The 27,786-nt window shown below is 34.3% G+C and overlaps 4 protein-coding genes and 1 pseudogene across 6 annotated transcripts; 2 read left to right on the top strand and 3 right to left on the bottom strand.

Annotated features, from left to right (window-relative positions):
• Window positions 1-2,504: 2,504 nt before the first annotated feature.
• On the top strand, window positions 2,505-2,867 carry LOC116121009 (uncharacterized mitochondrial protein AtMg00810-like). The gene has a single exon (XM_031407256.1). It carries the CDS (start codon window positions 2,505-2,507, stop codon window positions 2,865-2,867), a length of 363 nt encoding a protein of 120 aa, XP_031263116.1.
• A 2,010-nt stretch (window positions 2,868-4,877) lies between these two features.
• LOC116121823 (probable starch synthase 4, chloroplastic/amyloplastic) lies at window positions 4,878-14,227 on the bottom strand. 3 transcript variants are annotated; one of them, XM_031407769.1, is made up of 20 exons: window positions 13,957-14,224; window positions 13,806-13,853; window positions 13,573-13,606; window positions 13,407-13,485; window positions 13,166-13,294; window positions 12,243-12,447; window positions 11,078-11,212; window positions 9,881-9,985; window positions 9,592-9,690; window positions 9,361-9,490; window positions 9,074-9,124; window positions 8,881-8,991; window positions 7,845-7,954; window positions 7,454-7,622; window positions 6,966-7,052; window positions 6,643-6,714; window positions 6,238-6,351; window positions 5,669-5,730; window positions 5,477-5,567; window positions 4,878-5,353 (listed from the first exon to the last, which is right to left on the bottom strand). In XM_031407769.1, exons 1-20 carry the CDS (start codon window positions 14,067-14,069, stop codon window positions 5,234-5,236), a joined length of 2,064 nt encoding a protein of 687 aa, XP_031263629.1. In that variant the 5' UTR covers window positions 14,070-14,224; the 3' UTR covers window positions 4,878-5,233. The 3 variants fall into 3 exon arrangements, 2 of the variants coding, with proteins under 2 accessions (XP_031263629.1, XP_031263716.1); XM_031407856.1 differs by having other exon boundaries at window positions 13,573-13,601; window positions 13,957-14,017; XR_004126804.1 differs by having other exon boundaries at window positions 5,306-5,353; window positions 5,669-5,806; window positions 13,957-14,227.
• A 673-nt stretch (window positions 14,228-14,900) lies between these two features.
• LOC116122098 (protein SPT2 homolog) lies at window positions 14,901-20,867 on the bottom strand. The gene is made up of 9 exons (XM_031408036.1): window positions 20,560-20,867; window positions 19,967-20,034; window positions 19,587-19,822; window positions 18,536-18,653; window positions 17,426-17,500; window positions 17,173-17,293; window positions 16,269-17,067; window positions 15,816-15,902; window positions 14,901-15,238 (listed from the first exon to the last, which is right to left on the bottom strand). The coding sequence occupies exons 2-9, from the start codon at window positions 19,985-19,987 to the stop codon at window positions 15,130-15,132; spliced, it is 1,566 nt and encodes a 521-aa protein (XP_031263896.1). The 5' UTR covers window positions 19,988-20,034; window positions 20,560-20,867; the 3' UTR covers window positions 14,901-15,129.
• A 1,080-nt stretch (window positions 20,868-21,947) lies between these two features.
• On the top strand, window positions 21,948-25,043 carry LOC116120123. Its single transcript, XM_031406368.1, has 7 exons — window positions 21,948-22,152; window positions 22,226-22,293; window positions 22,389-22,529; window positions 22,812-22,853; window positions 23,450-23,586; window positions 24,238-24,339; window positions 24,473-25,043. Exons 1-7 carry the CDS (start codon window positions 22,076-22,078, stop codon window positions 24,599-24,601), a joined length of 696 nt encoding a protein of 231 aa, XP_031262228.1. The 5' UTR covers window positions 21,948-22,075; the 3' UTR covers window positions 24,602-25,043.
• A 653-nt stretch (window positions 25,044-25,696) lies between these two features.
• LOC116119234 lies at window positions 25,697-26,910 on the bottom strand (annotated as a pseudogene).
• Window positions 26,911-27,786: the final 876 nt, after the last annotated feature.

Genomic DNA, 27,786 nt, shown 5'->3' with positions numbered 1-27,786 from the left:
TTCCTAATATCACATCTTTGGTCTCTATTAAACTTGAGGGACCAAACTATCTGAACTGGATTGCTCAGTTTATTCCAGTTCTAAGAAGTCACAACCTCCTCAACATTGTTGATGGCTCAGAGGTGTGTCCTCCTCAGTACCTCGTTGATTCAGATGGCAAAGTCACCTCTGATATCAACCCTGCCTACCTGGTGTGGCAGAAGAAGGATCAATTCATCTTGGCATGGTTAAATGCTACCCTTAGTGAGAAGGTTTTGTCCACCGTTTATGGCCTCACTACCTCCAAACAAGTTTGGAATACATTGTCGACAAGATTTGCTTTTCAGTCTCGCTCTAGAATTTCTCACCTCAAAAGACAACTCCAAACTCTTCAACAAGGTACTAAGAACTGTTCTGATTACTTGCTTACAACAAAAAATTGGGCTGATCAACTATCTGCCACTGGTAAGCCTATTGAGAATGATGATCTGATTTCATATGTTGTTGGAGGACTTAACCCCATATTTACCCCTTTCATCACTACTCTTGATTTTGCCACTCGTGATCATTCCATCTCCTTTGATGACTTCCAAACTGAGTTACTCAACTTTGAGCAACTTCTCGAGGCACAAAATTAGAATTTACCATCTGCAGGTACTCAAATGGCTTTCTTCACCAATAAACATAAACCACATCATGGCAGAAAACCAAAATTCCTACCTCAGAAAAACCAGCAGTTCACTCGACCAAATATCACTCCAAACACGTCTCCAAATCCTTCCTCTCATACACATAAAACACCACCCTCAAACACCTCCAACACATCTAGTTTTTCAAGCAAATTCCCTTCCTGTCAAATATGTGGTAAATCCAATCACCAGGCACTTGACTGTTACCATCGAATGGACTTCAACTACCACGGTAGGCATCCTCCAGCACAATTAGCTACTATGGCAGCTCACACTCATACTGTCCAGGAGCCAGAACAGCCATGGTACCTTGATAGGGGTGCTAACAATCACATTACTTCAGAGCTTGAGAACTTGACACTGAATCTGCAACCATATCATGGGAATGATACAGTCACAGTAGGCAATGGAGGAGGTTCACACATCACTACCACTGGTTCTTGCTTTCTTTCCAACTCCAAAACAAAATTTTTTCTATCTGATACACTTCATTGTCCTAATGCCTCATCTAATCTTTTATCAATTCAGAAATTCTGTCATGACAATAACTGCTACTTTCTGATCCAATCTCACAACCTACTCCTATCACCTTACCTGTTACCTCTCCTCTAGAAAACACTCCAACCTCAGTCAATTTGCCTATTCCAGATTCAACTCCACGACCTGATAACAGTCCCCTCCCCACTCATGTCTCTCCCTCAGATGACACTTTCACTTCATCCAATTCCTTTCCTGCCAGCAGTCCCTTACCCACTCTTGCCTCTTCACCACCAACCTCTCCCCCACCCTCTTCCTTTAACACAGATACATAGCCCCTCCCTCCATCCACAGATCCCACTTCATCTAAAATTATAACCAGATCTCAAACCCATTCCTTGAAACCTAAGTAATTCCCAAAATATCACCTCTATCATTCCACCAAACCCCTTCTAAAAGCCCTCTTTACGTCCTCCTTACCTATTGAACCCCGGACTTATCACCAAGCAGTAAGGGATCGTAATTGGCTAAGTGTTATGCAAGCTGAGTACAGTGCACTTTTAACAAACAATACTTGGACCCTTTGTCCTCGACCCACTCATCAAAAGGTTGTGCGGAATAAATGGGCATTCAAAGTTAAACAGAAATCTGATGGCACTCTTGACAGGTACAAGGCACGGTTAGTTGCCAAAGGGTTTGATCAAGTTGATGGTCTGGACTTCAATGAAACATTTAGCCCTGTTATTAAACCTGCTACAATTAGAATGGTTTTAGCTTTGGCTGTTCACTACAACTGGTGCATTAGACAGCTTGATATTTCTAATGCTTTTCTCCATGGTTTTCTTGAGGAAGAGGTCTACATGGAGCAACCTAGAGGCTTTGAAGATCCTAAGCTGCTTGATCATGTTTGCCGTCTTCACAAATCCATATATGGCCTCAAACAAGCTCCTAGAGCTTGGTTCTTGTGGCTCTCTCAGGTTCTATTGGAGCTCGGTTTTACTGCCTCTACAATTGACACTTCCCTTTTCACTTCATAGAGACAGCTTGTGTGTTTTTGTGCTCATATATGTTGATGACATCATTATCACTAGCAATGCATCATCTACCATTGAGCATCTTATTCTTAATCTCAAAACTGAATTTGCTGTTAAAGATCTTGGTCCCTTGTCATATTTTTTAGGCATACAGGTCACTCCTACATCTGCAGGTCTTCATTTAAATCAAGGGAAATATGTAACTGATTTACTCTGCAAACTGAAGATGGGAGGTGCTAAACCAGCCTCTACACCCTGTACCTGAGGCAGCCAGCTTTCAAAGCTCTTGGGTGACCCTCTCCTTGATCCTACCGAATATAGAACAATGGTGGGAGCTCTCCAATACTTGACACTTACAAGGCCAGACCTCTCCCATAGTGTCAACCAGCTATGCCAGTTCCTTCATTGTCCAAGAACTACCCATCTCATAGCTGCCAAGCGAGTCCTCAGATATCTCAAAGGGACACTTCACTTTGCCCTTCAATTCAGCAAAGGCTCTTTAAACCTTAATGCTTTCTGTGATTCAGACTGGGCAGGCAGTCCCGATGACAGAAAGTCCACATCGGGTTATTGCATTTACCTTGGTCCTTGCCTAATTTCTTGGACAGCCAAGAAGCAACCCGTTGTTTCTAGATCTAGCACAGAGGCTGAGTATCGGTCAATGGCACACATAGTGGCTGAGCTCTAGTGGCTCAGGATGCTGCTTAAGGAACTCCATATACCTCTGCACACTGCCCCTTGCATTTGGATTGATAACATCAGTGCTTTAGCTCTATCATCCAACCCTGTTTTTCATGCCCGAATAAAGCATATTGAAGTGGACTACCACTTCATCCGTGAGAAGATTTTCAATCGAGACATTCAAGCCAAATACATCTCAACAGCTGAACAGCCGTCAGACATATTCACTAAAGGCCTTACTTCCTCACGGTTTAGATTACTTCGAGACAAACTGATGATTCGTGATCTTCCCATCAGTAGGGGGATGTTAAAGATATATCAGCTATAGAGGATTCTGCAATTATAACTGATCAGCAGTATTTGAATTCTAAACATGAGAAGATCACGGAAGTTGATAATGCAGTATCGTAACAAGCTATTATTTAGCTATATTATAGTTGTATTCTTATCTTCTCAATAACCACTTTGTAAATTCAAATACATGTATTACTTCTATAAATATAATGCAATACACGACTGGTAACATACAGGAAACCAGCCTTCAATTTCCGTTTCTGACTACATAAATTCAGTTCGCATAAAGGATTACGTGAACTGGAATAGCCTTATTAAGTTCACAGAGAGAAATCGTGCAAATGATTCAGTTTGCGTATATCATCACATAAACTGATCGTGACTTTTGTTTCAAAGTTCAATTTAACACATGCATCCCATTCTCACAGCAATAAGAATGATACCATAAAGAACATTAAATAGCATTTAAACTTAACACAAAACTTAAAAAAAGAAAAAAAAAAAAAAACAAGGCATGTATCTTCACATTCAATTTTCACACCAACACATTCAATTATAAAAATTAAAAAAAAAAAAATCATTGAAAAGAAGTAATTTATACAAATTGACGATCTTACTTCAGTATAGTGTTTAGAAGTTTCAAATGTTTAAGGTTCAACTGATTTTAAGTGGTGCATGTGGATTGATGTGTGGAGAAACTTGTAGAAAATGGGGGTAAAATGTTTAAGTAGTGGAAAGTTAGGAGTAAAGGTAATTTCCCAATTTGGTATTAAGTTATTTGGTTTCAAAGGTACAGGGTTTGAAAAGTGATCATATTTAAACCCCCAACTTTTGGTCATTAACTTAATAAACCCATTAATAATTCCATTAAAAAATTAGTCAAAAGAATTAAATAAAAGATTAGTTAAAACCTTTCACAGTGGATGTAATCAATTTAAGTACAATCTTTCATGAAATAATCGAAAAGGACACAGGTTTCATTATGTTCAATTTATGGACGATTAATTGTAATTTACTGTTAACTTTTATCGGTGAATAACAAACAGACTTACATACCCCTAGTTATTTAATTAGTTTTATTTTTTGAATTTTAAATTTAAGAACTACAAAAATACAGTTAAGAATTAAGAAAATTCGTCTGACTTCAAAGTTTAAATATTAAAAATGATAATGAAATAAGAAAAAAAATTAATAAAAGAATTTAAACAAAAAACAGAAAAAAACGGTTTTAAATATATAAAAAAAAAAAAAGCTCACAAAAAATTTTATATAAGAGAAAGAACAACCATTTTTATTTTTAAATTCGAAAAATTAAAAAGTAAATTTAAAACAGAAAATCAAAATTAAAAAAGGAAAAGCTTCTGCTAATTACGCAGCTGGCATGAGGCTTTTCCTTTTATTTATTTATTTAATTTTTTAATTTTTTAGTTCTTTTTAGTATTAATTTTATTATTTCTTTAATTTGACATTTTCAACACGTTTCAACATTTCATTGGATGAAATTATTTTAGTTGACTCTGTTTTGCGCTTTTTTTTTTTCTAATTACTTACTTAATGTGTAGTTACCAAATTCGTCCTTATTTTTTGTTAAGTGTAATTGCTATTTAATGTCCCTAAATTGAAAAAAAAAAAAAAAAATGATTGCACCTAAATTTGATTATATCTGTTGACTTTATAAAGAAAGTAAGGAGTTATCATAATTTCTGGTCCTCCAAGCCGAAGGAAATCAAATGCTGCTGTTATTTATTAACACACTAGTGTTCAGAGCATTAATCCTTTTGTTTTGGTCTCACTTTATGCAACCATTTACAAATTTTACATACAAAAACCACCATGCAATAGTACATGATTATATAGTATTTACTACACTTAAAAAGGCTATACAATTGAAGGATTAATACCTGCAACTTATTATTCTACCTTATTCCCTTCAAGCTACTGAAATGGCAATTAAATGCCATGCTGCCCGCCCCTTATGCATGGAGACACAACTTATGCCAACCTCAAAATTTGTAGCTATACTAATGATCGACGCCTTCATTGATATATACATATATACATGCAAACCTGTTCGGGGATTTACAAATTCTTTAGGGCTGAGTATGCAGAAATATGAATGTTGCAGCATTCTGCGTCCCACGAGAAGTCTCGTGACATGGCATCGATGATTTTTTGCTTCCATGTAGATGGGCTGTTCTTCTGCACAACAACAGAACAATTTTCAAGAAATGAAAAATAGAGAGGTTTTCTAGGTGGCTAATCAATTAATTATTTTGAGATTACATGAGAATATATTACAGCTTTGCATAAAAAAACACTCACAATTTCGTTCAAAGCCTGGCTTAGGGTCATATTTCCGAAGGTAGAGTTGATAAACTGTGAAAATTTAGTGGTCTCAATATCTAGAAAATGCCTGTCAAGACAATAAACACAACACATGAATCTTTCCACTTTTCAGCGTGAAGCAAAAATTGATGATAATTTCAATAACTTCAAATATATTAACATAGTTACCTGAATCTGATATCATCCGAGGCCACTGAAACTGGAGCAGCACCATATTTTAGGGCCTTGAGCTACATTATTTAAATTAAAGGGACAACAGATTTTAGTACTCAAACATATGATAGATAGCAGCCTAACATAGTAAATCTGAAAAGGGAAAAAAAGGTTGTGAGATTCAAGTGACAGCACATTGATGATAAGTTAAAGTAGTCTATATTGATTGAACACTGTGCATGGAATGATAGACAACTGTATTAGAACAGATAACTACAAAGATGAGAGAAAATATCAGAAATTTATGCTGAATAAGAAGAAGATATGGCCCTCATCGGGACTGAGCATCTAGCCACATTAGCAGCAGGGCATAATGTGACAATGCATACAAATATGAGAACCTTGCAAGTGCGCATGTTAGTATGCATGAAGTCAATTTTGAAGTGTTTAAGAAACTAAATTTTTTGTAGTTGAGACCCTGGATTCCTATGATAATCCAAAGAAAACCTTGCAAGTTCAAGAAATAGCTAACGCCAACAGCTATACAAGCTTAAATTTTTGAATCAACACTGTGATTAACTTACTGGCACTTGAAGGACAGGATCATGGAAGGATTGGCACAATATAATGTCAGATCCTGCAAAGATCAGGTGTGCTAAAGCTTCATCATAGATATCGAAAAATCTCACATGTCCACCCTGTAAACATAGGAGAATATGGAATTAGATTATTAAACTTCAGCTTGAATCAAAATGAAAGAGGACAAAAATTGCCTTTGGTAGAAGTAGAACAAGACTCTTGGAAAAATTATTCTGTAAAATCAAATAATATAACAATGAGCATAAGAAAATGACAATCATTAACCATAAGTTTGATTCAGGTTAGATCTTGAAATGAAAATGGTTTAATATAGAGGATGATTTTCCACCTGAACATAGATGATATGCCAGACAAAAGACTGATAAGCAAAAAGGCAGCTTATACTGTACCTTAAGCTCTTCCTGCAAAGATACCAATGCACTATTCGCACTTGGTGTTTTGTCAGTCCCCATGAAGATAAACTGTAAGCAACAGAGGAAAAAAAAATTCAAATCCATTGAAGAAAGAATTAAAATATAATTATACAAGCCAGATAACTTGACAGAAATTAGTCTTATTAAGTTGACTATCTGATAAGACTTCAAAAGAAAAGCCTGCATTTTTCTAACCATTTTGAATGAACCCTTGTAATATAAAGCGGTAAGGTTTTACATGATTCAGCTACCCACACAATTCTAATGGAAAAATACACAACTCAGATAGAATTATAGACCTGGATGCCATTCATGATAGCATCTCGAAGAACTGCCTTCAGGTTCTCCAAAACAACATCTGATACCTCTGAGAACATGCATCCAACCTGATAAAATTTCATTGTTGTTTCTCAGTAGGATTTCAGGTTGTTATAACAACAGAAGCAAGATATTATATAAGATTCGTGTGAATATCTCGTGCAACATTATGAAAACAAATGCATTAAGTTTTAAAATATGTACCAGCTTATGTAAAAACAAATATAGCTCTCATAAATATCTCATGCAATTGTACTAGTCTTCCATAAAACCTCATTACATATAAAAACATATATTTATATTCTGAGAATATATCATAAATATGCTGTAAGGTTAGATAAAATGCAAGATGCTGTTCTATTGCTATCTATCTCAACAACACCACTAAACAAAGGTTACCAAGCTATCACAAATAACTAAGAACTCAGTGGTTTTTCATAAACATGCAAAATCAAAGTTTTACACTCACAAGAACTGTAGAAGCATGCTTGAATAACCCCAGCTGCTGCTGTAATGCAACTTTGCAAGCAGTTTTACCCTGTATATTCTCTGCACAATAATTTTCTCTAAGAAATTTGTCATAATAAGGATCCCAGGTGGAGTTGTCAAATCCAAAAGGAGCAACAAGCAACTTGTTCCTGCAGCCAGATGTAAAGAAGAGGCGGAAAATTGTTAAAAAGCTAGGGTTTCTATCAAAAATCATGCATGAACATATGATAAAGAACTGAATAACAAATCAATTGGCGGTAGCACATGATTTTCACTACATCTCCATTACCAGGAAGGAGAAGGGAAAGAGGACAAAAACAAATCATTCAAAGAACTTTAGAAAAATTAAATGGCACACAAGTTTAACTTACTGGTGAATGCTTAGGGTAGATTCCAGTCCATGACTCAAACTACGAATGATCTCGCTTTTTGAATGCATGGATGACATTATAATGACTTTATTGGAGTAAACTACACCACCCTGCAAGTTTGAAGAAAAGTAAATATTAAAGTGTGCCAGAAAGCCAAAAGAAACAAGAGATGATAATTATTATGAATTTTACTGGATGGAAGACAATATCGTATAAAAGCAAAAGCACAACACGAAATTGTGACAATGCTTTGCAAGATATAAGGGATATAATCCAGCGTAAGATAAAATGAAGTCAAGAGAAAGAGAGCTCATTCTGGTCTGTTAAGTAGGATTAGTGATTTGATTAAAATCTGCAATTTGGGGTGTTATATATCCATATTATTAAATCAAATAGCCAATTCAATACTACTTTCCTTGAAATGGGTATGTGCTAATCCAAATCTTAAGATGTACATTGCTATATATCAATATTATTAAATCAAATAGCAGGCGATTCAAGTCTACTTTCCTTAAAATAAATATGTTCTAATCGAAATCTTAAGATGTACATTGCAAACCTACATTTCTTAGGAACCACACAAAATTGACCATCTTTGCAAAAACAGTGAAACACTATCTCTCAAGTTTTATCCTTCAATGTCAAATTTGAGCCAGTTTTGGTGTTTCTAAGTAGCAAATATAGAAGTCTACTTCATTGGCATGCAAGAAAATTATTATATGTTATAGTCTTTGTCATTATATTTGCATATTATTAAATGCGGGTATGTCACATCAATTTGAGGAATTAGAAGAAATAAATCCTTTCCAAAATCATAGCCAATTACATTTTATTTTTGGTCGCAAATCTGACAGTCTCATTGGTACAGATATAGACTATAGGTCTTTCCAGTGAAACAAAAGGTATCGTCAATGCTAACAGTACATACAAAAGGCACTTTTAAAGATGCTAAGCTAAATTGAGAACGTTGCCTCAAATTTTCATTAGGAATTAACAGGCTAGGGGAAAAAAAGATTATATAAGCAGAAGTGATTACCTTCAAAGTGTTGATTAGATGTGTCTTATTGTTGTCTTGCAAACGGTCAGGACGGTGAAGTCTAACAGGATCAAGTCCACAGAGTGCAAGCTTATCAGGATGTGCAAGACACTAAAATATTAAAGCTAATAATGTTATGTTCAGATTAAAAGGACTGATTGGAAATATAGTTCCAGAAAGGATAGTAACCTGCCTGTGAATCAAGGCTGTGGCAAGTCAACATTATTTTAGTGCTTCCAAGACCCTATATATGGAAGCAAGAACACATTTATTACAATTTGCACAAGATTAAATCTTCTTATCCTCTGATTGATTACTAATATGTTAGAAAGGAAAAGAACAAGACATACAATCCACAAGAATCCTGACAAGTTACCAAAGAAAAGAAAATAAAATAAACAGCACACAGCCAAATCACACTTTGAGAGTCTTGCCTCCAAGCAAAAGAAAATAGTGCAAGAGGAGAGTTCTAAGCTGCACCTGGTTAACAAATATATCCCAGAAAAGTGGTCCAACTACAGCAGTCTCCCAGTTGTGTATGTGTAAGACATCAGGCTTCTTTCCAGATTTTACAATATAATCTAAAGAAGCACGAGAAAAATAGGTAAACCTGAGAGCATCAAAGGGATAACTTGTCACATAAAAAATAGTTACTGCAAAATAATGTAATTTAGTAGATGACTAAAAAGGTAAAGAAAAAATGTTACCAACCGTTCAAAGTCATCTGGATAACCATATACCCTATCACGGCTGAAAAATGATGAATAATCCAAAGGTTGAATGAAAGTGACTCCAATTCCATGGACAACACTGGATAATGAACATCAAAAGGTAAGTCTAAATCCCAAAGACCTAAAGTTACATATAAACAAAATGCAGTTTCTCATTCATTTGGCTTCCTCATGCCCCCAAATAGTTACTGATAACCAACAAAATATAAAAATAAAAAGTTGCCTTGAATCAGTACAGATTGCAGTACAGAGAAAGCACCAAAACTCACCCAGTCCAAATTTTGTTTCCATGCAATTGACCATTAAAATATGAATAGGCCTCTGCCTCAATTTCCCGCAGCCCATGCACTTCATCTAGGTCCATACTAGCATACCTATTTATGCAGTAAATTCCTTAAGTCAAATGAACAAGTACTTCAAGTTTGCTATCAAAACTAGAAACAAAAGTTAATAGAACTCCAACTATTAGATAAAATCCATTTATATTGTCCATTAAAAGTAAAAAAAATTACAGTTTAAACAAACCCTCTATTACAATAGACAGCCTAACTAATCTTTTTCTTCACAAAATAATCAACTTCCTGTTAAAAGAGGAGATCCAACTAGAAGACAGGGAAAGACATGATTAGTGATTTTGTGCAAGCAATCTACAACAACTCTGCAATGCCAAATTTGGACATATGATCCTATAGATGGTTTTTATGTTTGTCAACACCACTAACCATGTGGAAATAGGACACAAGTTTCAGCCAGAATACCAGATTCCATGTCCAAAGACATCATATCTAAGTGGATCTACAGGTGTTTTAATGCTCTCTTGAGTCTTGTCTCCCTATGGCAGGTGCTCATGGTTCCAGTTGCTCCCAAGGATCTAAGTAAAGAAGTTGAAAGTAGATGTATAGGAGGTTGACCAGTTACACCATGTCTACACCAAAATGGTAAACTGAACAGAAATACTTTCAACTTGCGTTCCATGAGAAACATAAGTTGTTCTATAGTAAACTTATGTAATGACTGGATTACGACTATGTACATAACTAGATGTAAGAATAAAAGCCTCATTTGATTCCCACGAAGAATGAGGAAATCAAAGGAAAAACACTTTAAAGATGGCATCATTCTGTCAGCAGTTGACAAATGCAAGTGCTATACATGATGGAAAAACAGCAGCTGGTGTCAGGGTACAGACAACAGAGTAAAGGTGATCAATTAGAGTGGCTGAGCTGGTGCAATAACGCAAGATATATTAGGAGTCTTAAGGTAATATTTTAATGAAATTCTGGCAAAAACAAGAGAAAAATCAAACCAGCAATTCACTTGATAAGATAGTATAAAGGATGAGATTTAAGCTGTTTTCTGTTTTTCATTCTTTAGAGAGTAGCCAAATAAGCATGATACAATGAGATCTAGGTCTCCTCCCATTGTTAAATTCCATTGGAAATTGAAGTATGAGATCCATCAATTACTTTGGCAAAATAACCTCCACTAAGTGGCCCTTTCTTTGTAGTGCACAGCATAAGCCTGTTACATATGAAGCCAAAGATCCAACTGAGACCAACGGTTCCATTTCAGTGCAGATGTGGATAATGTGATAAGCATTCCTGAATTGCAATGATAAATAACATGATTATTAGATTAAAAAAATCTAAAATAAGAGAAGGATGCTAAAATTATCAAGATGTTAAAGTGCTTGAGAGAACACATGACTGAGCAATCAAAGAGAACACAACAAATTAGTCATAAACTAGAATTTCATCACACCTATAAACTAAATTTTTTAGAGTTTGTGGTTCATTGGCATGATATTCACTAGAAGAAAAAAAAAAAATCTCTTGTTTTTCAGGCCATAAGAATGAATACTTTTAGTCACATGCCAAGTAGACCAAAAGTTAATCTGTTTGGATCCCCCCCATCTATAATTGAATTATAACATGGAGCAAGTTGGTCTGCGCGTGTATAGATCCACATGACACTTCTATTAATAAAATTCCCACGCACGTTAATTGTATGTTAAAACTTGGGTAATTTAATGGGCCCTTAACCATGAATTTAAACTTTTGGGATTAATGGTGATTTAGCACACCTGATAGTCTACTCTATTTTATAACCAATTTTCCCTTTAGAAGATGTCTGTTGTGGGTATGATGGCTCATCAAATGTTCAATAAAAGTTCTATCAACTAATCACACTGTATCAGAGACACTTCAATTCAACTCTGGCAAAGAGGAAACAACAGAACATTTAATTTCCCGAAGCAAGCAAAAAGAGAGTCAATATAGGCTTCCATATAGTTGAGACATTTGAAAAATCAAATTCCAATTTTCTATGTGTTATCATTCTATGGTTTGGCATCTAAACAGTCAAATCTCCAAGTGAGCAAATCCATTCAGGCATAGCAATATATCTATGTCCACAATCAGCATGGATCTCTATTGTGTGTGTGAATGTGCTTGTTTGAGTGACTATGAATGGTTTTTCTTTTCTTATAGTATAAAAAGAAATTTCTAACATACAGGGATTACAATTTTCTGTTTCTAGGCAGGGGCATTATATTAAAACATAATCTGAAACATTTTCCTTGAGAATTAATTTTAAAAAATAGAAAAGATAACTTCTATTTAAAAATTTTACTTTTTGCTTTCATTGAGGAAATGTTGGAATTCAGCCAAAAGCTCAGCATCATTTTTCTGCAGGATATCAGAGAAAACATCAGCTACCCTAACTTTAGAATCCAGGACCAGATTTCTCAAATCAGATGCCTCCCCGGTGTTAATCAAGCCAGTGAGAACCATTGAGTCTATCCGAAGCAGCAACTCCCAACAAATTGATTGCTTATCTGATTTAAGAAGAAAACCCATATAAAGATATTGTTCAACTTGAACCTGTAATATCTAAAACAAACGATTCCATTTGATATTTAAATAAATGTATTAAAGTCCAGAAAAAAAAAAAGCACAGTGTCCTAGAAATTCCAAAATTAACTGCAAATATGAAAGGCATTGTTACATTTGCAATATTTCACATATGACATTAACTCATAACAATCTATATGCTCTAAAACCACATACTTAACTTGAACTCCCAACAAATTGATTGCTTATCTGATTTAAGAAGAAAACCCATATAAATATATTGTTCAATTGAACCTCTAATATCTAAAACAAACCATTCCGTTTGATATTTAAATAAATGTATTAAAGTCCTGGAAAAAAAAAAAGTACAGTGTCCTAGAAATTCCAAAATTAACTGCAAATATGAAAGGCATTGTTACATTTTCAATATTATATGTTCTAAAACCACATACTTTACTGTACTCCTTGCTAACCTACATGCAATACCCAATCATAAATTCATGCTGATTATTAGTTTCTAGTTGCACAATTCAGTACTGCAGAAAGACAATGTCCATGTGATACATCACGCAGCTCTTAAAATGCAACAAATTCCATGCTGATATCCAGAATAAAAGAAAGTATACAACTATTTCAGAGTACATTAAATTATAACACATAGCTCCAACTAAAAATATTAATTAAGTTTTAATTTAGTAGCACCTTTAACTTCAAGGCTCTGCTTTTCAGCTTCCAGTTGATCTATCTTGTCAAGCAAAAGTTCTTTTTCTCTGTTCGTTCTGTTCAGCTCCTCAACAGCCCAAAGACGTTGTTTGTTCAAGTATAAAATATCTAAAACAGCATGAAAAAAGATAAGTATAATGCCAGCATAAAATATCTGATACAAATCATTAAATAATTTAAAAACGAAGGAACAAAAGAAGTTAATTAAATAAAGATATACTCTGCTGAGCTTCTTTAAAGAGTCGCCAAATATCATTATTTTTCATTTCCTGCTCCATATTTGAAGTCTGAAAATTTTCCTACAATCAACAAACAAACAAACCCTCATTAAAACAAGAAAACCAAAACACAAGTGAAGCAACCACTATAAATATATACAATTATACCTGAGACTTATCTGCGTTATCATGGCCACCTGACCTAGAATCAAACAAAACTCAATGAGCAATTCACAAATTTTGGTTCACATTCGAAAACAGTTATTAAAGATTATAAAACAGCTCAGAATTTCAGCATAAAAGTTAAATACAATCTTGCATAAAACAGCATATTATCGAAATTCAAACTAATTTGTAGTAAATGTACCCAAAAACAACAATTTATGGAAAGGAATACTCACTCCATTTTTAAAGGTAGTCTAGAGAAGCCATTGACGTTCCCATTCTTCCTGCAAAATAATCAATTAATTAAGCCAATTCTCAACAGAAACAACAACAAAAAGGAAATTAGAGAATTGAAATATAATAGAATAGAGGGATTGAAGTGTGTACCTGAAGCAAGAAAGCGGGGGAGTTTTAAGGAGCTTGAGAGTTTTGGTGTTGGACTTGTAGAAATGAGGAAGCGAAGGGAGGATCGGAACGTTGATCAAAGGTTTCGTCGTCATTCTCACCACAATCAACTCCAAAGAGAGAGATTGATTTTGATAATTTAATTGAGATTGAGATTGAGATTAAAAATGAAAATGAGAGTTGGTGCAGTAGTAAGGAAAATCGAGTCTCTTAAACTAAAAGATTTTTGCGCTTTTAATTGGATACTCAACGGTTAAACACAACGGCTAAGTATAAATACGTTTGACTCGATTCAATTTAATATATAACCAACTTCGTAGGCCCCGTTGCATACTCTTTTTTTCCCATGTAATAAATATAAACATTAAAACTTTATCTACGATTATCTAATATCATACTGAAATTCTAAATTAGATTATGTAATTTCCAACTGGTGGATACATCTAACTTTCGATATATGATTGATTTCCTAATCAAAGTCATGATTTCCATATTTGAAAGATGTGACGTGGATATAATCAGCCCTTCAAGTTCAATCTAGAAACAAGCTATTCTAAATAATTAACTTCTAAATATCTTAATTAAATCCAATCTAAAAACTTTTAAGGCATTCTGTTTGTCATATTCAATTTCTTTTCAATGTTTATCCTTGTCGAAAAAGATACATATAAAAGGCGTACGTCAATTATTTTAATTTTAATTTTGATCTAATTTCTTATGTTATTAAAAATAATAAATAATTTCATTTTTAAGTACACTATTTTAATCATTTGGTGATTACATTTCATTATATCATCAAAATGAAATAGCTTTTGGTTTTTACGCTTCCAATTCCACTTCTGACTTACTATTATTCACAAGAATTTATCCGTATTATCAAATACCCCAGATCTTTAAGCTTCACAGAAGGTAAAGAGATATTGCATAAATAATTAAGATGATACCCAAAAAACCTCACTTATTATTATTTATACCAAATTACATCTACCACTAACAAAGTATTTCTACACGAAAAAATTAAATTCAAAGTCCCATAATTTAGCTGAGAAAAGGCAAATTAGTGCCAGAACTACAAAGAAAGAAGATACAAAGAACCAAAGGGACTTCTGGGTTTCTGATTCTGATTCTGATTGATGAATGTCTGTATAATCAATGCTATTGGCTCAGCTTACGCTTCTTCGTCAACTTTCTCATTCGCTCACGCTTCTCCTCTTCCTCTATAAGGCGTAGTTGTTCTTCATCCTCTTGTCGAGCAATTCTTGCACTGTATCACGACAACATTTAAAAGAGACATGAAATACCATTAAAAAGAATTCACACAATAATGATGAACAATAAAATTCTCAAATATCGGTTTCATACATAAAATACAGGGGCCACTCCATATAAATGACAACTAATCATCAATAAAAGAAGAGAGGAAAGACTTGCTCAGTCCTCTTCCAATAAGTTCCATCAGGATAAAAATCTGAAATAATAAAAATGGAGAAATGACAAGTTTCATATCCCTGCAAAAAGGAATACAAAACCACAACTTTTAGGAGAGATTGATCTCTCGTGTAGCTTTCCAAAGTTAACACTTTTTGAAAGGAGGTATTTTAAATCTCTTTTTCTATCGATTTCTCTATGTACTCTCAGCATTGAAGACTTTACTACGCCATTAGCATCAATTGTGGTGAAGACTTTTGAGAGATGGAAGAAAATCAACATCGAAAACCAGATAACTAAAACAATACACACGCCAAATGGCCCCACTTCTACATATACAAAGAAAAAAACATCAAAGCCAAAGAGACTAGACAATTAAACAGCATCCTCATAAAAAATAAAGTCATACAAACCTTCTTTTCTCCTCTCTCATGATATCCTCAAAATTTGCCTCCATGTCGCTATCATCATCATCATTGTAAGTAGCAAATTTTCGGGGTCTGTAATAGAACAACTTAAATTAACCAACAACCTTAAACAGAAAGCAAACAAAGAAACCAAATTCACCAAATCTAGTATCAAAGTCACAGTCAACTCCAGGTTTGATTATCGAAAACCAAATGCGCAACACACAAAAACAAGCACACTCTTATTCCAGACCTCTCCTTTGGAAAATCTGGGTAAAGTTTTCGCAAACTTCTATCAGAAACCTAGACGCAGCATTATAAAACCTTTTTAATGTACTCTTTTCAATAAGTAAACCCATCTAATCCATGGGAGCTACCATGCCTCAAGCAGAAAGCTGGCTCAGAACCATGTTCAAGATTAACCTCTATATATACATAGGTTTAAAGAGCAAGATTTACCCCAACATACTCCTGAGCATATTGAAAGCCTCTGCATCTTCATCATCAGAATAACTTGGTCTCTTCTTGGAGCGGGGATCTTGAGCACGTGATGATATTTGCTTAAGTGGCTTCTTTATCTGTAAAAATATCAGGAAAGAAAGTAAACACAGACTACTCAGCCACAAAATATTACAGTCAAACCAACTTGCAAGTTGAACTATATATGTAACTAGTATAATGGTTAAAACCTGAGGCTTTGACGAAGCAGCCATTTGCTTCGTTATTGTTTTACTCCTATTGAGTTCTTCGGAGCCCCTTCTCTGTTCTAAGGGTTTCTTCTGAATAGTTGGTTGCATCTTTGAAGAAGGTGGTACCTTTGCACTGGGCAAATGATTCTTTGCAACTGGGGCAGAAGCTCTCTTCTGCATGGAGATCACAGGCACTTTGGAAGGCTGGGGTTTCGGCCCTGCGGGCCGGCCAGGCCCAATTCCATTGCTACTACTATGCTGCCTTCTAGAATCCATTGGTGTCAAATTGGGTTTACTTGCAGAAGTTGGCCTGTCAGGTCCTGCTTTAGAATGCATTTGGCCATTTGAAGAAACTATTTTTCTTTGGCCATTTGAAGAAACTATTTTTCTTTCTCCACGAGCCAAATTCATTTGGCTATTAGAAGAAACTGCTTTCCTGTCGTCACGAGCTAAATGCATATGGCCATTAGAAGGATTTAATTTCCTTTCTTCATGGGCCGCATGAACATTTCTGCCACTACTGCCCAATGGTGGTTTGCTCCTTGGTGGTACTTGAGCTGATCGCGCCTCTTGAACATAAGTAAAAAACCTGTATAAGTTTTCTCAATAAAAACATCATATTTTAAATTCCAAGAACCAGCATTCAGATTTGATGTAGCAAAGCAGCAACACACCAGAATTTGGTACAGCGACATTTCGTGTTGTAGGCTCCTTTTTAGGTGCTGGAAGCACTGCATCATCAGATAGAAAGGAGTAATCTCTTGAGACCTTAATCCTTTCAACTTTCCTTTGCATCTGTATTTCAAAAATCCATGACATTCATTACATGACAACAGAGGTTTCTTAACAAAGATAAATTAATTAATTAATTGAGACCAGAGGTCCATTTCAAAGTAATAGCTATTTAAAACAAACTGCTTCCAGTACCTCATTGACTTTAGGTATCCGACGATGTACTCCATTCTTGGATCCTGTACTATTTGAAGCAGAGGTCTTTCCATTCTGCAAAGGGAAGCAAAACTATTAAAATAGAAACATCACGATTAATTTAGAATTAAGACAAACAATGTCTATGGCAACTGCATTTTGCAGATCTTCTCGCTGCCACCAGATTCACAACATTGCAAGTAGACTACTCTTAAGGATCAATGACCCAAAAACCCAAGAGAGAGACAGCTAAAAACAAATCAATTATACAAGGTTGCTCTAAAAAATTGGACTGTAGAACTACTTTAAGGTTACAGATTGATAGAAACCCACTCTAATAACTCAATAATTTGGGCTGGGCCATGGGTCTTTCATGGGCTTGGGTAGAACTCTCCTTGGAAAACCGGCTTGCCAAGGGAGGGTGCCCAAGCCTTTATAACCCACATGCCCACCCTTTTCCCTTTCAATGTGGGATCCTAACACAGATTAAAGAACAGTATTATGTGCTTATATAGGAAAGCATGAGGCTTCTTTTTTATGCAAAGGCAGTTCGTCGTAAATATGATGAAATTCTTAATTTACCATAGAATGCATTTAGATAATAGTGTCTTGAAACTTTATTCAGAGAATGAAAGAAAAGAAGTAGATTTCAGAAGAAGTATGATAAGAAATACAAGAAATGAGAAAACAGAAAGACCAGAAAAATTTAAAAAAAAAAAAAAAAATTCATGATACTTAGACTATCTATCAACAATCCTTGATAATCTGACCACTCTCTTGTGCAAACTATCAACCAACACAAAAAAGACAAAATTAACCCAAATACCCAGTTTTCAATTTAAAATTAGAAATATGATCATTTTTGTAACAGTTAGAAAAACTAAATAAGCTGAAGAAAAATATCCCACGAGGATATAGCAATCCTTGGATAAGTAAAGCCTTAAACATACTTATATAAAAAAAGAAATTAAAAAATTGACCATTATTATATCAGATGGTCTATCCAATGTTAAGTAATAACCTTCATAAGTCCATTTGCAACTTCAGACAAATATCAAATTTTGCTACATATATTCAGTAACCAGAAAACAAAAGGTTTATGACACATACATTACGATAGGAATTTGAAAGCCTGGAAGCCAAATGCTGGGTCTCTAATATTGACTTGCTTTCTTGGAGTACTCTCTGAGAAATAGCTGGCTGAGAAGGGCCAAAGAAGGATCCAAAACTGCAGGAATATTAAATTCAGAATTAGAATTTAAAACAGCAAATTCAGATTTAACACTCAAATATCCCTAAATAAGCGAAGTGAAACAAGCTATATAAGTTGATACAAATATGCAAGAAACATAAACCATTGTGAAGCCCTGAATGTTACTAAGCGTACAGTAATAAACTTCAAGTAGCTTCTAAATGTAACCTGCATTAAATAGGATTAAGGTTATTTAGTCTGTACTTTGATTATCTTCAAGATTTATTTGCCATGGTATTTTCAGAGTTTTTTTTCTGCTTATGAGTTGTTTTAGTTTTTAATTCATGTTTGATTAGGATTAGGATTCTATTTCTTAAGCTTATAAATAGACTCTTCGTATTGTTATAGACATGGTTTATTGAATATGGCATATAAAAACCTCGATTTCTATACTTTCTGTATCTTTCTTCTTCTGTTACTCCATCAATGGCACACAAAGGAGACATGAATAATGCACAACCAAAAGAACAGTTTATGATCACTCAACTTTGCCTTCTTCCAATTGTAAAAAGAACAGCTTGTGTTCTCTCAACAGTGCCTTCTGCCAATTGTAAAAGAAACAGCTCAAATACGGTTCTAACCCTATACAGAATATTTTCAATATTATAACGTAGATTGCCAACATTGTTGTAACTTTCACTAGAAAAAATATAAGCTAGATTACAGTCATGTCAATTTCCCCACTTGCATACATATTATTCGTAATACCAGAACCTAAATGATACAAATCACTGAGACAGAGATCTATTAAATGAATTCCGTGGTGAAGAATGAAACACTTATTTCATCAACAACAATGATATATCACAATCCCAGCAACAAATCTAAAATAATTAATACCAGGAGAAAACAAAACACAAAATAAGCAAACCAAAATAAATAAATAAGTAAATAAGAAAACCATATTACTTGTCATATGGAAGTCTATTCTTTTTGTCTTGGGAACTAGCCCGATCAGAGCCATTTTCTTTTTTTAAATTTTTTCTGTGAAGTTCTTTTAGCTTTTGCCTATATTCAAGAATTTTCAGTTCTTCTTCTGTTGGTTTTCGTTCTTCCTCTTCGTATTCCTCCTCTTCCCCCTCTTCACCATCTTCTTCATATTGCTCTTCTCCTTCATCCTCATAGTCGTCATATTCTTCAGCTTCCTACAAGAACACCAAAAACACATAAAAACATAAAAAAGAATACCCCAATACTTGGAATATTAACCACCATTCCATTGCTTAGATAAATTTCTTGAAATATTTGAAGAAAAAAAGAACTTAGAAAAGATCTCAAAAGAGGCTTACATATCTATCATGTGCCCGCATTGCAGCTTAATACACTGATAAGCTTCTTGGTCAAACCCTGTCGATGCCTGAAGTACCACAAAAAAAAAAAAAAAAAAAAAGATAAATTTAAACAAAAAAAAAAAAAAAACCACAATTTCATACACATACTGAGTACTACAATCAAAAGAAGTTTCAAAAATTTAATCAAATTGCAAAGCAACGAATTTATATCGAATTCGCCACAAACAAGTGATTTGAAATGATTATGCAATCCAATTAAGTTTAAATCGCAAATCTGTTACTTACGATAACACCACAGAACAATCTGCATTTATTAATCGACAGAAATCCCGTCATTCATTAGAAATTCATAAAATATTAATTAAAGTCTAAAACTCAATCTGAGAATTTTGTAGATAAATCAATGATTTTTTTTATTTTTTTTTAAAAACCCTAAGATCTTAAATTTCACAAAACACGTCCGATTCCACTAATCCAATGCAATCGAATTCGAATCCTTCAAGTGTTAGGAGCTAAAAAGATTAATAAACAACAAAGCAAACGAAAAAAAAATCAATATGTCAGAAATCAATCGAGATCATATGAAATACCTTAAAAACCACAAAATCGGTGAATTTTGACCTAAATCAAGCGATTCTCAGCGATGTTGAAGAGAGAAACGCGGAAAAGGACGAGATCGGCACTTCGACGAAACGAAACGAGAACATAGAAGGATGCGCCTCAATAGGATTCTTTGCGGTCTGCGGAGGGTTATTGCGTTAATGTGTGGTTCGGGAACAGAGAGATAATAGATTAAAGAGAGTGCGAACCGAAGGACCCAGAATGTGAGAGGATTTGTGCTATAATACGCCAATGAGCGTAGTGCGCACCCCCAATTTCAGTTCTCTGAGTTCGGGGCCGAGTTTGTTTGAGTGACTCGTTTTCAATCCTTTTGAAGACTTTTAAATAAATAATTAAACAAAAAATAGATAAGGATGGCTTATAAAAAGACCAACGGTAAAGCCAGTGTTTTTCAAATAGGAAAACGGCACCGTTCACGTTATAACTAGCTTGCTCCTGCACAAAATATAAAACGTAAAACGCCCGAATTTGGGGCTTGTTCATTTACCATTCTGCCTGTACCCATTTCATTTTTTGGCCTTTGAAAAATGTGGAGAGGCTGCTCATTAGTATTTTGCAATAATGGATTCGATAAGTTTTAAGTTCGAATATCCTATTAATAAGAGTTGTCATTAAAATTCTTATCCAACCGATAATTTTATAATATCAAAAGATTAAGATTAGATCTTAAAGAATTAATTAAGATATGTTGTATACATAAACTAATTCGAACACTTCGTCGAACAAAAAAAAATTGAGAGCAAAGAGGTAAAGGTGAGATTATTGTGGGACTCAATCTAATATTTAATTCATTTATTCTCTTCTTTTTTATATTTTTTCTTCCATCTCCTAAACTTGAATTTTTAATTTGTAATCACGATTTTTAAAGCAATATTATAAACGGAAACTAACTATTAATATATGAGTAATGTTATGCTTACTCACGATTTTACTAACCATCTTATTATCCTTTGTAAATATAACGCATAGTACGGATACTATACGCATAATACGGATACCATATATAATTTTAATAAAGATAGTAAGGCGGTTAGTAAACTCATGAATAAACATAGTATTATTGTAAATATATTTGAGACAAATTTGTTGAGATGAATAAAATAATTGATAATTTAAAAAGATTTTATCAAGTGTAAATAATAAATTTCGTTTTTTTTTTTTTTTTGTGTTTTTAAATAAATATGTCAAACATTTTTTTTATCTTTACGTTTTTAAATATCTTGTTTTTATATAAGCATGACAAAGACGTCTTTCAATTTTTACCTTTTTTTAATTATTTTTAATATTTCTAAAAATAAAAAAAATACAAAATTCATAAAATAACACGCCGAAGCTGTTTATTTCATTTCGACGCCCGAGACAACAATTGTATTGGTTACGGGAGGATTAAACTTTAAAGTAAAATAGAGGGTACGCAAAGTGTTTGATGAAATACCTGAGATAGTCTATAAAAGCTAGTTAAATTTCAACGTAAAGATTAGCAAAATGGGAAGTGAAGAAGGCAACTTGAAATCCGAATGGAAGGAGAAAGTTTTTCAAATATTTAAAGAATTTATGACGAGGTAATCAAACTGGTGACATATTTATTTAACATTGCGGTTTCCATCACATGATTCATTGATTGTACTATTATAGGCTCGCAAAGCTTGAGGAATTGGGTGCTGCAGGAAGCAAATTACTTACTGGGTATCAGCAAGGACTTGGTGCGTGCTTTAATTATGCGTTAATACTTGTTCGAGAGTTAGAACTTAGAACTGAAGTCCTCTCTTTTTCTTCTTATTTTATGTATTCCGTGTAGAATTTCTTCGACAGCCTCCTATTGACAAAACATCTAAGCTGATTGAGAATATTGTTAAAGCTAATGAAACCCAGAGAGTTAAATCATATTTTGAAGCTGGCTGTATCAACGTTCATGACAGTCTACAAAATATGAGCAAGTGTAAGTGCAATTCTGTTTTAACCTTTCTGATTTTTGGGTGAGGTTTCATATTTAGAATGCTATATATTTGTAAGACGTTGCAATCTGGTATTCTATTTACAGTGTGCTATATCATGTTACTAGAAAAAAAGTATTGTCCGGGTAATGATACAATCCCAGTAACATAGCAAAACTGCAGCAGCGAAATTCACTTGCACATGTTTTTAAGTATCTTGACAGTGTAACGGTTGTGGTGATCTGTAACTTATTTAAATCTTGTGCTTTTAAATTTAAATACAGAAGTGCGTACTAGCCTGCTTGGACTTAATGACCATATTATTACAGGTAACATCCTTTTTTCAAATTTATCGTATTTGCTCTCAGTATTGCCGCAGTTTGTTTGAATTTATAATGCCTGTACAATTGTATCTGATTTTTATTTTTTAGTGGACTTGTGTTTCTTGAGTGTCATACATGGTATTCATTTATAATTGGCATTGAATACTCTGCCTTCCATCACCTTATAATTATTGATGTGCCCCTCCTAAGGACAGCTGGTACTTTGTTTTCTGTAAGTTGGAACTTGTTTTACAGTTTATTTTCTTTTGATAATGTGCAAATAATTGTTAATGTTTGAAATATTTATATGAAGAAATGAACTATGAGTGAAATTCATGTTTGAAATATTTATATGAAGAATTGAACTATGAGTGAAATTCATGTTTGAAATTTTTATATGAAGAATTGAACTATGAGTGAAATTCATGTTTGAAATATTTATATGAAGAATTGAACTGAGTGAAACCCAGTTCTATGTAACTACATGTTTATTTCAGAAGTGAGATTGTGGTTTGTTTATTGAAGTTTATTACTGCTTACAACTTTCCACAGCTAAGGCTTAAAGTTATAGTTTAATATGTTCTTAATTATTGGATTTGCAGCCAAAGGCATACTTAATGAACTTGAAGGTCTACTGGAAGATGTAGCTGGCGCAATTCAAACTGCAAATGAATGTTTAGCTCCTTTATGGGATGAAGATTCAGGCAGTGGATTGGATCTGCAAGACACTACAGACAAGGTTTGGTTTAATGTTGTTTGAATTTTTCAGTTGAGAATGTCAACATAAATTCTCTTTTCCTTTTTATGTTTACTCCCTTTTTATCGGTAATGGATACATTATTGTATGATTTGCATTGGTTTCTTTGTTGCTCTTTTGCATCTAATGTCTTCTTATAATCTGTCCTAGTTAGTCAGCCAAGATTACATGCGTATGCCATTCACACATTCATGCTCTGCCTTGTTAGCCTGCTGGTTGGGAACTATCAGAGCATCTTTTTCCCTCAAGAATAATGTAGGTTTAAGCATGGTTAGAAATTTGCAAATTTCTTCTGGCCAGTATATGGTTGGACAGAATTCTTCTCCTGATGTAACAAATTTGTAAATAGATGTGTTAAAATTGATACTATATTCCACAAAATTACCTTTCAACTATGAGTTTAAAAATTTATCCAGATGTATGGAGTTTAATAATTTTTGCCTGAATTACTCATATTCTCTGCTGGAGGTTTGACTGACTTCATAAGCTAATGTTTAATTATCTCTATCTATTTCTGTACTGGTAAAATGAATGCCTAATAAATTTGTAAAACCAGTTTCTGATGGTATACCTTGATCTTAATTTTATGTCATCAAGATTATCTTATTGCCACTGAAACCTCTTTGTCCTTAGGAGATAAGTACATCATCTCATCTTCAAGGACCTGAAATGACGGACTTGGCTGCTTTGATGGGAATCATTTACACTATGGTGAAGCAGGATTATGTGATGCAGGTAATAAACTTCTGATTTACTTGCTTTTCACATTCTTTTGTGGAGCAACGCACCCAAAAGCCTAGCCTCAGGGTGCTGAACCTTTTGATTTTTTTGCAATTCAACAGTTGACAATTTCACCACTCTATTGCAGGAAAGAATTGTTACTTCTCTTAATCTCAAGTCATTGTCAGTGGAGTTAGAGAGCTACTCCCTGATGTGGTCGTTGCGCCCTTTTATAAATGATGAAATTGTGCATCAAGCTTGGAGACTTATTCCTTGACAATTACATATGGTTTTGTACAGTGTCGAATATACTGAGTGGGTTTATTGAGTGGAAATCTTGTTTAGGAAAAGGTTATCACTGTTAATTGAATGCATCTATCAGTGGAGGCATTTCTTTATCCTTATTTTGACCTCTTTTAAGTATTATATGGGTTGGCATTTTTTAAAATGCTATATTTGTATTTGCAATAAGATACCATCTGTTCTATCATGGATTTATTGTCAAGTAGATAAATCATCATGATTTATTCATCCCACTCAAAACTGGGGAACCTTGGCTTTTAATATTTTCTATGAAGATCTTTGCAAAGATTTTATGTGGAAGGCACAAGGCTGGAGAGCATGCCTCCAAAAAAGAATTGATGCTGGTATCTGTCAGAAGGCAATTCCTAGCTCTTTGTAAATATTTGTTATCAGTGCTTTGGTAGAGGATCTTATCTCAAGCGAATAAAAATATCAATTCCTGCAGAGAGGTCTCAATTAGTGGCCATAATGCTTGCAACACATTTCTTGAGTCTACAATTTTGAGTTATTATCATATTCCTCCGTGATGATTTGATATTGCGAATATATCTCCATAGCCTTAAGGGAAAAGTGGGGACAAGTGGGACTGAATGTTCAGTCCTTCGCAGGTAACAATCATTTCAACCTAAAGAAATGTATTACCCACCTCTCCCCTTGCGTCCGGTGCTAAACCCTTTAGTCACTAGGATTAGTTATACCCAAAAGGTGTCACTAGGATTAGTTATACCCAAAAGGTTTTGTATTCGAGCTTTAGAAGAGTTATCTAAAAAAAATATGTACTAACTGCATACACAGCATAAATTGAATCTTTTCAATTACGAGGTTCTGAAAAACGTAGGGATACCTAAAAAGAAAAATGTATTGCCTGCATACCAGAAGCCATAGATTGAATCTTTTCAATTACAAGGTAACAACAGTTGCCATCAGTCTCAAGTCCAAAATTCATAATCATGTTGAGAAAGAAGCGTCGATCAGCAAAAGGGCAATCTAAAAGCAATAAGCATTACTCTAAAATGAAACCTGAAGGAACAATTCTACATATCTATTGAATCCAAAATCTTTTGCTTTCTACATATTAAATGAATGTCTTTCAATAAGTTTAACATCAAAGAAAAATATCTTAATTATGAAAGCCTAATTCTATTAACACTTTCGCACCAAAAAACAAAATCTCGCTTGTTGGGTTGCGCTATCAACTCTCTTATTGTTCTTCCCCAGCCTTGAATTAGAAGATTGGACCAGCAGCAAGAATCTCCTCGGTCAGCTTGCTGTCCTCACTTCTCCCCAAGATTGCAGTCAGTGAAAGTTGTAAAGTTGTTCTTGAACAGACCACCCAACTTCAGCAGTGTATCCTTGTAAGCCTGCTTGTCTGACCACTGAAATCCAAAACAACAATGATATCAGGTAAATGAAATCAGGTTATACATTACATTAATTACATGTGGGTATAAATCCAACTAACAGTGTTGTCTGGATCCAGAATTTGAGTTGGAACTCCCTCAATCTCAGTGGGATCTCAAGCCCAAACACCTCAGTCTTTTTGGCATCGATGATTTTTCGCGTGTATGGTAACTTGATGCGACTTCCGGAACCATAGCTGCAAGGAAAAAAGAAAAAAAGAAAAAAAGGCCATTTCATTCAACTTTTTTTCATATAAAATCCGATGAAGGGTACGGCATATTTTCAGAATAGGTATTAATATTCTTCAATGAATTCATACCTTCCACCTGACCAGCCAGTGTTGACAAGCCACCCTGTTTCTCCATGCTTCTGCATCTTCTCAGCCAACATGGAAGCATACTTGGTTGGGTGCAACATAAAAAATGCTGCACCAAAACAGGCTGAAAATGTTGCTGTTAGCTCCTTTACACCTTCCGCCGTGCCAGCCACCTACAGTTATAGTCAGGTTCAGTCATAAAAAACAGAAAATATTAGCTGATGCATAATGCATGAATTATGAGTTCCTCCAAACTCAAAAACGCACAAATGGGGCACTGATACAATTACCAGATGGCCTCAGAAATCAAATTTGTAATTGAATTACAGAAGCAGTTCAATAAGAAGGCATATACCAGAGCGGTGTAGCCGCTGCTGAAATGGTGCATGGTCTGTGCTAGGCTGATCGAGTTTGCTCACTGGTGGGAGCACACCAAAAGCATCGCAGGCCAAAAGGACCACATTCTTAGGATGCGGACAAACACATGGTATCTTTGCATTGGGCATATACTCAATGGAGTAGGCTGCACGAGTGTTCTCTGCAATAACAAGAAAAACAGCCACAATTTACCTAATATTTGAGAAAATTAGAAGAGGCTACGCTAAATGTTGATTATCCACCGCCCTGGTATGATCTCATCAAACACCACATTTTCCAAATCTGCCAATCAAAATCAGTTGCATCATTCTTCTTCTGTAGAGAGTGAAGCTCCTCAATGGTCTGAGCCTTAACTGTTGATGGACTATCATGATGACACAACCCATTGCTTATGTTTTTATCAGTCGTGGTTTTGATCTTTGGAAGCATAACGTTGCCGTTCGCTTCCGTTGATAATTCTCCCTCTCCCTCCTATTTAATTAATTAAATAACCAAATCTTATATAACAATAAACAATTCAAAATTTAAACAAAATTACCAAATCTTCATCCAAATTATATTATCCTCTCCTGGTCAGCACTCAGCAGTACAAAGTCAAAATTAATTCTTGTTCCATACCCTAAACTGCCGTCAATATTAATTATTTAGATATTATTTAATTTAAACTACATCATAATTCTATTTTCTTTTTAATTAGATGAGTGCCTTTGTTTATTTAAGTTAAATTTTATATTTTTACTAGGTTCAATGTAATTTTTATTTTTTAGTTTTTTATAAAAACCTTCTGTTATTTTAATTTTTACGGATAAATTTATTTTTTTATGTGTCGTTATTTTGGGTATTATAGTGTGGTTTGAGTTTGATATTACTTTTTTACTATTTTGCACTCATTTTCACAGTTATTCCAACTTCTATGTAGGAAACTCTCGGACCAATGTTTTTACTTATCTGTAAATTAAAAAGCTTTTATTAGTATTTAAACTGGAATTTATTACTTTAAACGTGTTATACTGTAATAATTCAATTTTTAAAACACATCCATACATTGTCAATTTGTGATACAT

Source organism: Pistacia vera, unplaced genomic scaffold (genome assembly GCF_008641045.1).
Source record: "Pistacia vera cultivar Batoury unplaced genomic scaffold, PisVer_v2 Contig10, whole genome shotgun sequence".
Lineage (NCBI taxonomy): Eukaryota > Viridiplantae > Streptophyta > Magnoliopsida > Sapindales > Anacardiaceae > Pistacia > Pistacia vera.
This window is presented reverse-complemented; position numbering and strand designations above follow the sequence as displayed.

Coding starts and splice junctions, on each gene's coding strand:
- LOC116121009 (XM_031407256.1), top strand. CDS start 2,505: ATGGTGGGAGCTCTCCAATACTTGACACTTACAAGGCCAGACCTCTCC.
- LOC116121823 (XM_031407769.1), bottom strand. CDS start 14,069: ATGACGACGAAACCTTTGATCAACGTTCCGATCCTCCCTTCGCTTCCT. Junction 13,295..13,406: donor CTTTAAAGAAGCTCAGCAGA/GTATATCTTTAT, acceptor ATGCTGTTTTAG/ATATTTTATACTTGAACAAA. Junction 5,354..5,476: donor GCCAGGCTTTGAACGAAATT/GTGAGTGTTTTT, acceptor GTTGTTGTGCAG/AAGAACAGCCCATCTACATG.
- LOC116122098 (XM_031408036.1), bottom strand. CDS start 19,987: ATGCGGGCACATGATAGATAT. Junction 17,501..18,535: donor TTTCAAATTCCTATCGTAAT/GTATGTGTCATA, acceptor TTCCCTTTGCAG/AATGGAAAGACCTCTGCTTC. Junction 17,294..17,425: donor GGATACCTAAAGTCAATGAG/GTACTGGAAGCA, acceptor TTTGAAATACAG/ATGCAAAGGAAAGTTGAAAG.
- LOC116120123 (XM_031406368.1), top strand. CDS start 22,076: ATGGGAAGTGAAGAAGGCAACTTGAAATCCGAATGGAAGGAGAAAGTT. Junction 22,153..22,225: donor TTTAAAGAATTTATGACGAG/GTAATCAAACTG, acceptor GTACTATTATAG/GCTCGCAAAGCTTGAGGAAT. Junction 23,587..24,237: donor TGCAAGACACTACAGACAAG/GTTTGGTTTAAT, acceptor CTTTGTCCTTAG/GAGATAAGTACATCATCTCA.